Source organism: Ochotona princeps, chromosome 17 (assembly GCF_030435755.1).
Source record: "Ochotona princeps isolate mOchPri1 chromosome 17, mOchPri1.hap1, whole genome shotgun sequence".
NCBI classification, from domain to species: Eukaryota; Metazoa; Chordata; class Mammalia; order Lagomorpha; family Ochotonidae; genus Ochotona; species Ochotona princeps.
The window spans coordinates 1463122-1472028 of record NC_080848.1 but is presented as its reverse complement, the minus strand read 5'-3'; the positions used below and the strand labels follow the sequence as shown (position 1 = coordinate 1472028).

Below are 8907 nucleotides of genomic sequence, written 5' to 3'. Positions count from 1 at the left end.
GGAGGGCGAAAAAGGCGGAACAGAAATAGTCTGATATAGAATATAACGTAATCTAGAGGAGACTCCATAAATCTAGGCTTTTATATTTCCATATATAAATACCTACAAATAAATATATATATATTTATATTTCTCGGCCCTAAAGAGGGAGGGGTCGGGCTTTCTGAGCTCAAACAAAACGTTTCCATATTAACACCACGTACAAACGGGCAGGGGTCAGCACTGGACACGTTAGCACGGTTAAAATATAATACTAGACCTCTGCGCCCGGCCCGCGCGCCCAGTCCGCGGCCGAGTCCCGCAGGCACCGAGTGGAAGGCGAAGGAGGCGGGCCGGGGTCCTGGCGGTCGGAGCCTCCTTCCCGGCTACACCGTCACATACTCCTTGAAGGTGACGGTGAGGCAGTTCGCGGTGACGTCGGTGATAATTATATTCCCAAAAAAGGGTTTGAACTCGCTCAGCGCCTCCGCGGGCTCGTCCAGGGCGCCGGCAGGAGGCCTCTGGGCCGCGGGGGCCGGCGCGGGCGCGGGCGCTTCGGGCTTTACCAGCAAGGAGTTGGGCGGCTCCCCGGCTTCGCCGCGCGTCTTGACGCAGCGCAAGTCAATGGGCTCGTCCAGGTCCGAGTCCAACAGGATGACCTCGGGCTGCGGGAGGGCGGCGGCGGCGACGGCGGGCGGCGCGTCCGGGCGCTCGGCGCCGGGGCTGCCCCCGAGGCACGTGGGGGTGCTGATGCTGCGCGCCGTGAGCCGCTTCTTGCCAGGCTCGCGCTCGCCGTGGGTCTCGGAGAGGCAGCGCTTGCGCGCGTGCGCCAGGTTGAGGCCCACGGCGTGGTGGTGGTGGTGGTGGTGATGGTGGTGGTGGTGATGGTGGTGCGGGTGGAGCGGCGCCGGGTGCGCGCCGCGCGCCGGGTCCCAGGCCAGCAGGTCGGGCTTGGTGGTGAGCTGCAGGGGCTGCTCCCCGAAGGCCTCCTTGCCGGGGGACAGCTTGCGGGGGCCGGCGGCGTCCTGGGCCTGCGGGTTGCCGGGCTCGGGCGCCGGCGCAGCCACCGCCGCCGCCTCCTCGTCGCCGCCCCGCCTCTTGCAGGGCGCCTCGGCCTTCTTGTCCTCGGAGACGGCTGCCTTTTTGAAGGTCCTGTCCGCGGGCGCGTGGCGGTCCTCGGCGGCGGCGCCGCGCTTCTTGTGGCCCGGGGAGCGCGCGCCGGCCTCGGCCGCCTCGCCGGACTTGACCTTGGCCGCCTGCATGCCGTTCTCCATGTACTTGCTCATCACGATGACGATGCGCCCGTTCTTGTTCTTGTTCTTGACAATCTTCATCTTGCCCCCGATGCCGTTGCCCGCGACCCCGTCCTTGGGGGCCGGCGCCATGCCGTTGGGGGGCCCCTTCTCCGCGCCTTTGCCCGCGGCGCCGCCGGCCAGGGGCTTCACGGCCCCCAGGTAGCCCTTGGCCCCCGCGCCGTGCGCCCACTTGTCCGGCGCGTGGCCCTTGGCGCCCAGGTCCGGGCAGGCGGGGCTGGGCGCCTCCTTGTGGCCGCCCTGGTACTGCAGCTCGTACATTTTGGGGTCCGGCTGGTAGGGGTGGTGTTTCTTGCTGTTGAGCTGGTAGTAGTACTTGCTGCCCTTGCCCGGCGGCGGCGGCTTGCCCGCCCGCTCCTTGCTGTGCGGCTGGTACGGGTGGTGCTTCTTGCTGTTGAGCTCGTACTGGTGGCCCTGGCCCTTGCCCTGCGCGCCCAGCTCCAGCTTGGCGCGGTTGTCTGCCGAGGAGTCCTGCAGGCCGGTCAGCACGTTGGAGCGGCGGGCGAAGGTCGGGACCTGGAGGGGGCGGCGGGGGAACGGCGCTGGGCATGAGAGGGGGCGGGAGGCCGGCCCGCAGCATGCAGGGAGCAAGCTGTGGGGGGCCCACCCCCACCTCCCCCCATCTTGGAGAGGTTCTAGTAGGCGGAGCGCTGGGGGACCCTCCCCAGCCTGGGGGCCACCAGGGCTCACCTGTACCACCAGCGGCTTGGGCTTCGGGCCTCTCTTCCGGTAGCCCATGAGCTGCTCCTGCCGTTCCCTGGGGGAGGGCGCACACGGGGCCCTGGCGTCAGCCTTGGGGGCACCTGTCCTCCTCGCCCCCGCCCCTTGGCCCGCCCCAAGCGCCAATTTGCACCAGCCCGGGGGGCGGGGGCGTCCAGTCGCGGACATGGACTCCTTTCTGCCCCAGGTGACGGGAGGTGGCCGCTCGGGACCGGGTGGTCGGACCTGGACCGGTGCAGCGGGCCCAGAGGAGGTGCGCGCGGCCTGGTCCCTCCCCTCACAAACCGGGGATGCTAACGACCTCATTAAGATTCTGATAACGAGTGCGGCAGGCAGCGGGCAGGGCGCGCGGATCCTACCGGCCGGGCACTAAGCAGGGGGAGGGGCTGTATCCTTGTTTACACTGCGGCAAAAGAGCCAATTAGGGGCTGGGGGCTGGGGCCGGGCTCCCAGGCACCTGGTGGACCTGCTCGGGCCCCAGCGAGCAGGTGGGCGGGGCGGGGGCCGCACGGAGAAGCTCCGGAGCCGCCCAGGTTCCCCAATTATTCATCAAGTGTGTGCGTAAGGGTGCAGATCCCCGGAGCCGCCAGCCGGAGAGCGGCCGGGATCACGCGAAGCCAGCGACCCCCATGCCCTGCGCAACCCCCCCCCCCCCCCCGCCTCTCCGGAGCTCGCCAAAGTTGCAGCCCGTTCACCAATCCAGAGACCGGTCTCCCTCCTCCCCCAGACGCCACTCCCAGGGCTCCCCGCCGCCCCGGGGCCAGCTCAGGGGAGCCCCACCAGGCCCCGAGGCTGGGCCGCGGCCTGACTGCGAAGTTGCGTGGCATTGCAACAGCCTGCGTTTTGAATTCTCCAGGGACCCATTATGCAACATGGCATCAGCCGCCGACAGGGTTGCAGGGTGGGGACCTCCCAGGTGGAGTCGCAGCGGGCTCCCCGCCTGGCGCCCCGCTGCGTCGCGGGAGAGCCACTTCCCCGCCGCCGGGCCCCGAGGAGTCCAGAGTTTACAGTCTGAGCGCCAAGCGCGCCACAGGAAATAACGCAAAATAGAGGGGGGGGCGGGGAGGGACGCAAGGCCGCGGGTGGCCGAGCGCCCAGGGCGCGCCCTTCCCCCTTCCAGCAGTGCGGCCACGGGCGGCCGATCCAGCGGCAGCAGCTGCGGCGTGACAAGCACCCGTGCGCACCCCGTCCCTCGGAGGAGGCCCCCCTCCACCCCGGGGCCACGCACTCTCTGTCCCCTCCCCCGAGATGGCCCGGGTGGGCGGGGCAGGAGGGGTGCCTGACTCCCTGGGCTGCGCGGGAGGTGGGCGCTGCAGGCCCTGTCAACTTCTCTCCAGCCCGTAACAGGTTAAGTTCAGCTCTGTGACGTCCCGCCGGTTTCACAATGCCAGCTCCCTCCGAGCTGCCCCACGAGGTACCGGTGCCAAGCGCCCGGTGGCTCCGGAAAGCAACACCTAGGCCGGGGGTGGGGCTCCACGGCCGCGCTGCAGGGGGTGGGGGGGCGGCGGCCAGAGCCTGGCGCAGCCCCCGAACTCTCCCCAGCAGCTGCAGGGCCACCCACACGCGTCTTTCCCGCAGCTCCCCCAAAACACCCGCCTGGCCTTCCCCGGCCGCGCCCCGCCCCCACCGCCAAGGACGCGGGAGGGAGCAGCCGAGGTCGCAGCCTGCTGGCGCGCGCGGGGCCCGGGGCTGGGGGTGCGCACCCGCTGCCCGCCGCCCGCCCGGGTCCCCAGGGCCGCTGCCCGCCGCTCGCCGCCCACTGCCCGCTCCGGTCCCCAGGGCCGCTGCGGCGGCGGCGACTGCAGAGGGACGCTCACCTGTTTTGGAAGGCGATCAGCAGCCGCGGGTCCAGGATGTTCTCCTCGGGTTCCCACGTGTTATATCTTGCAAGGGAAAAGGGAGGAGGACACGGTGTGAACCCACCCCCCCGCGAGCCAGCTCGGCGGCCTCCGGGAGGGCCGCGGCCAGGCCCTGCTCTGCCTGCTGGAACCGAAAGCGATCTGGCTGTGGATGTGCAGGGTGCACGATCCAACAAGCCTACAGGCCGGACACAGCCCCTGATGCACCCCCTCCCCAAGCCAAAATAAACAAGCAAGGACAGGAAGATGGGGGGGTGACGGAAAAATGAAACTAACAGTTGATTTCGCAGTTGTCAAGAATTTTAAGCCTGTTACTGCGACATGTTCCAAAGCCTTTCTGCTCGCCAGCAGATCTGCGGGCCAAGTCGCAGTCCCCCTGCTGCTTCGCCAGCCCTTGCCTCCGAGGGGGCTCCCCCTCTCTCTCCGACCCCTAATCCGATCACGGACGGCCCGCCCCCTCGCACCCCGCTGTCACGGCCACGCAGACACCCCCCCAAATACTCAGCTACACAAAAATGTGTCTCTTCCCGTGTAGGCGCGCGCACGCGCGCGCGTGTGTCTGTGTGCGTGTGCCTGCGTGTGTCTCCATCCGGTGCCTTCGCATTGCAAATTAAAAGAAATCTCCACCAAAAGCGCCGCAGTGCCGGTCCCCAACGCTTCCTGCCTTTCCCCTCTGTCCCTGCACCACCAGGAGGGAGGAGGCACACAATTGCATTTTCGTCGCTTTTTAATTTTTTTTTTTTTTTGGTTTTGCAATATGGAGCCGTTCGGTGGAGGGAAAGGGGAAAGGAGCCATTTTCTGCCGCACAGCAGTCCGTGCCTGCGCCCTCCCTCCCTCCGCCGGCCTCCCCGGCTCGCCCCGCGGCTCTGCGCTCCTCCGGCCCCTTTTAGCGCATAAATTAGTGATGGCATTTCCCGAAGAGCGGAGCACAACCCAGGGCGCCGGGCTCGGCTCGGCGGCGCGGCTCCCCAGTGCCTGCCACCGGCTTCCCCACCCCCTCCTCCCTCCACCCCACCTCCACCCCGCCTCCCGCGCGCTCCCCCCGCCCCCCAGCGCTGCGGGTCCCGCACCCCCACCCCCCACCCCCGCAGCCACTTACTTGGGGGACCAGCCTCTCCATTTCACCAGATACTCCACTCTGCCCTGCGGGGAGAGACCGCACTCCGTCAGCTTCCGCGGGATCCCCGGCCCGCAGCCTCCCCACCCCCTCCGCGCCGCCAGCGCCGGCCGCCGGGCCCCGCTCCCGCTCCCGCGCCGCCCCCGCGCCGCCCCACCTTGCGGATCCGCTTCTTCTCGATGCTCTCCACCGCGAAGACGTGCTCGCCAACAGCTGGCAGCTCCATGGCCGAGCCGGAGCGCGCCGGGGCGCGGGCGGCTGGCGCGGCTGCACACGCTGCTGGCTCCCGCCGGCGCCCGGCTGCCGCCCCGGTCCAGGCGCGGCCCGCGCCGCCGCCGATCGCCCTGCACAGCCCGGCCGGCCCGCCGCTGCCCGCCGCTGCCCGCCGCTGCCCGCGCCGGCTCCCAGCTCGCGCTCGCTCAGACAACTGAGCCCGGGCCGCGGCTGCACAAGAACTCATGCAAATCCCGGACGTCGGCGGGCGGGGCCTGGCCGGGCCCAGCGCGGCGTCAGGGGGCGGGCCGCGCCGCCGATTGGCGCAGCCGGGCCTACCGGAGGCCCCGGGCGGCGGGGAGGCAGCCAGGGCCGGGGGCGGAGGGGGAGGGGACGGGGAGGTGCAGGGGGAGGGATCTGCGAGCCTGGAGACGCGAGCCGGAGCGGGCACCGGGCGCCGGGCGCAGGGCCGGAGAGGTGCGCCGGCCCGGGCCCTGCGCGGGGTTTGGGGCGCGGAGCCGGTGGCCACATCGGCGGCGACCCCGCGCCCCGGGCCGTCGCCCCTCTCCCCTCTGCCACACACACCCCGGCCCGTCTCACGTTCGGGGATCTCTGCCGGGGGCCACGCAGGCTTTCTGCACACTCTGCCGCTGAACCCGAGTTGTGTCACGCGTGGCTCGGACAGCACCGGCAGATGGCGGGATTGGGGCGGGGGGCACTCGGGCCCCCACCCGACGAGCCCGGCCGCTCCGCCCCATCCCCGAAAACGTGGGCGTTTAGGACGGCGGAGAAGGCGGAGGACTGGGTGCGACCAGAGCTCGAGGGAGGCCGGGATGGAGGCCGGGGAGCCTTCTGTCCCTGGGGCCCCGCGCCCCAGAGCCTCTCCGGGACGGGCTCCGAGCGGACCCCGCCCGCGTCCTAGACGGCTCTGTTTTTGCGCTGGCCAGGCGGCAGACGCAGGTCCGGTTTTCCAGCCGCCCCAGGGCCAAGTAGGGCGGAGGACTGAGAGAAGACACCGCCTTCGCCGGGCGCGCAGGGCCCCCGAGGGGGCTTGGTGGGAGTCCCGGAAGGGCTCTCCAGCGAGGGAGCGGACAGGGCCGAGAGACGAGCGCCGGAGCTGGGCAGGCCCGCGCTTTCTCCAGGCGTCGGTGCTCTCTGGTCCGAGCCGAGACCCTCGGGCCGGGCGGTGTGAAGTTTAGCACCTCCGGCGGGCAGACGGCGCGTTCCGGCGTGCGGCTCCAGTGTCCGGCTGGGGGAGCTGCTGCGCCCCACGCGGCCTCCGAAGGCCGCGAGCTCGTCGGGTCGGGGCCGAGCGAGGGGCCCTGGACCGGGCACGGCGGCCTGCACGGGAGGGCCAGGGGCGCGCGGCCCGGCCCCCAGCTCCGGGCCCTTGAGGGACAGAGAGCCGGAAGTTTGCGCAATGCCTTGGCTGAGCGTCCACAGAGGAGAAAAAGCCCAAGCCCAGCGGGAGTGGAGCTCACAAGGGCCGCCAGAGAGCCCCCCCCCCGCCCGCAGAGCCGGGCGGGGACGCCCCGTTGGGTGGGCGCAACGGGGAGGCCGAGGCCAGGAGGCGCGGGCGCGAAAGCCGGGGGCTGCTGCGCGGCACGCGGCTCCCAGGAAGCCGGAGAAGGCTGCAGACGACCAGGGCACTAGAGCCGTGCCACCACTCCACGGCCACCGCGCGGCTCCCGCGACTACCGGAGCCCGTGGGGCCCCTGGGGTGGGCTGGGGGCGGCTCCTGGAGAGGTTGGGTGTGCAGCGCCCGACCTCCGACCAGGAGTGCCCTCAGTGTGTGTTGGGGGCGGCCTGCCTGCTAGCTGGGAGCACGCCGGGTTATGGGGAGGGGAGCGTCACAGAGAAGAGGCTTCTCCCGGAGTGTTTGGGTTTTCCGACTTTCTTGCCCAGGGCGGGTAATTGCCGGAAGAAGAGGGTCCCCCCCAGGCCCGTCCCCCAAGCAGCCCGCCCGCTGGTTGGTCCCGCCAGTCCTCTGGTCCGGGAAGGGGCTGAGCTTCCCGACACCAGTCCGCCCCGTCCCTGGATTCGAAAACTCCCTCCAGGAAAGTCTGCCCTGGGTGACCCCGCGGCGTCCAGGTCGGGGGGCACCCCGGGCGTGCCGGCGTCGCTGTAGCCTCTCCACCGCCAGGGGCGTCGGACTGCGCTGGCCGCGGCTGAGCTCGCCCGGGCCAGGCTCCTGGGGTGCCCAAGCCCCGGATCCTGGGGGCCGCGCGGTGGGAGCCGTTGCCCCGACGGCGAGGTGGCGCCGGAGCGGGGCTGGGCTTGCCGCTGGGCTGGGGTGGAAGGGGAGCGCGGCCGAGCTTTTCCGGAGCTGCCTGGATGGAGGCAGGAGGAATTGGAAAGAGGCCGCACCCCTGCGGACCTTCTGGAGGGTCCGAGCCCCAGGGAGCCCAGCCGCACGCTCTCTTCTGCCTCTCCTTGGGGAGGGCAGGCAGCACCCCACCACCCCGACCCTGCACCAGCCCTCACCCAGTCAGGGTGCTGGGGGGTGTGGGGAGGGAGCGCAGGTCTCTAGAAGTTCGAAGGGGCCGCAGGGAAGAGGCGGGATGGCCTCGGCTCCCGCCCGACGCAGGACGTGGGTGTCCCTGGACGCCCCCCCCCTCCAGGCACCCATCAGTGCCTTCCGCAGAAGCTGCCTCTTCGGCCTTCCCGTCACCCCACTCCCTCGTGCTGAGCCCTAGGGCTAAGGGACAGCAGGAGAGGATGGCCCTGAACCCCGAGTTCCCAGGACCTCTGACCGGGGCCCCTGCCTCGGACCAGGGACACCCAGAGCCCCCACGGGGACGCTGAGAGCGGCGCCCCCTTACACACTGGGCAGGGTCAGCACTCTGCCCTGCGGGAAGGCGGGAGCCCTCCGGGGGCACTGCCCATTGTGTGGCCCCAAGGGCCCTCAGGGGCCCCAAGAGAGGAGCGGCCCTGCGGCTGCGACCAGCCGAGGCTCGCTTGGGGACGGGAGGGGGCTGAGGGAAGGGACCGTGGAAAAGCCAGCAGCTTTGTCACGCGTGGTGTTACGGTGGCTCTCGGGAGAGGCACTTCTCTCCCAGGATGCACGCCCCGGACCGGTCACTGCCGCTCGCGGCCATGGAGCCGGAGCTGGTCGCTGCCTGGTGGAGCCGCCCGGGCCGCGAGGAGCAGAGCCCAGGGCACCTCGGTGGTCGAAGGGGCCGCCCTGACCGCGCCGACCCCTGCCGCCTGCGCTTCGGCGGGCTCTTCCCTGGTGTGGGCAGCGGCGAGGGGAGAGGGCTGCCGATGCCCGCTGCCCGGGGCTTGCGACGCTGCGTTTCCAGTGGGCTTGCGAGCCGACCTGGTGGGACTGCGCACGGGTGCGCGCGCGCGCGTGTGCTGGAGGGGGCTGGTGCGGGAGCCCTGCACGGCGGCCCCTCTACCGCCCGCCGCAGTGTCCCCACGCCCATGTTTCTGTTCTTTGTCACACGATTCGCGAAGGGCAGTTTTGACTCGGGCGGCCAAGTCCCCAACACACCCCCTCGCTCCCTCCTGGGCGGATCCCCAGGTGGGCCTGGAGCGCCGCGACGCCGTGGCCCTTTGGCAGGGCCCGGGCAGCCCTCGGGGCCCCGCGCAGGGCCGCGCCTCCGCATTGCGGCACGCCGGGGTCGCGGCGCCGGGGCCGGCCGGGCAGCCTCGCTCGCTGCCTGCCGGCCCACCCCCCCACCGTCCGGACCGCGTCGCCAG

At 71.1% G+C, this 8907-nt stretch overlaps 1 protein-coding gene across 2 annotated transcripts; it reads right to left on the bottom strand.

Annotated features, from left to right (window-relative positions):
- Nucleotides 1–332: 332 nt before the first annotated feature.
- CBX4 (chromobox 4) lies at nt 333–5426 on the bottom strand. 2 transcript variants are annotated; one of them, XM_058675887.1, is made up of 5 exons: nt 5147–5426; nt 4972–5015; nt 3830–3895; nt 1983–2049; nt 333–1808 (listed from the first exon to the last, which is right to left on the bottom strand). In XM_058675887.1, exons 1-5 carry the CDS (start codon nt 5213–5215, stop codon nt 366–368), a joined length of 1689 nt encoding a protein of 562 aa, XP_058531870.1. In that variant the 5' UTR covers nt 5216–5426; the 3' UTR covers nt 333–365. The 2 variants fall into 2 exon arrangements, with proteins under 2 accessions (XP_058531870.1, XP_058531871.1); XM_058675888.1 differs by lacking the exons at nt 3830–3895; nt 4972–5015; nt 5147–5426 and adding an exon at nt 3197–3729.
- Between the last annotated feature and the right edge of the window lie 3481 nt (nt 5427–8907).

Coding starts and splice junctions, on each gene's coding strand:
- CBX4 (XM_058675887.1), bottom strand. CDS start 5,215: ATGGAGCTGCCAGCTGTTGGCGAGCACGTCTTCGCGGTGGAGAGCATC. Junction 5,016..5,146: donor AGAAGAAGCGGATCCGCAAG/GTGGGGCGGCGC, acceptor CTCTCCCCGCAG/GGCAGAGTGGAGTATCTGGT. Junction 2,050..3,829: donor CTGATCGCCTTCCAAAACAG/GTGAGCGTCCCT, acceptor GCCCTCCCCCAG/GGAACGGCAGGAGCAGCTCA.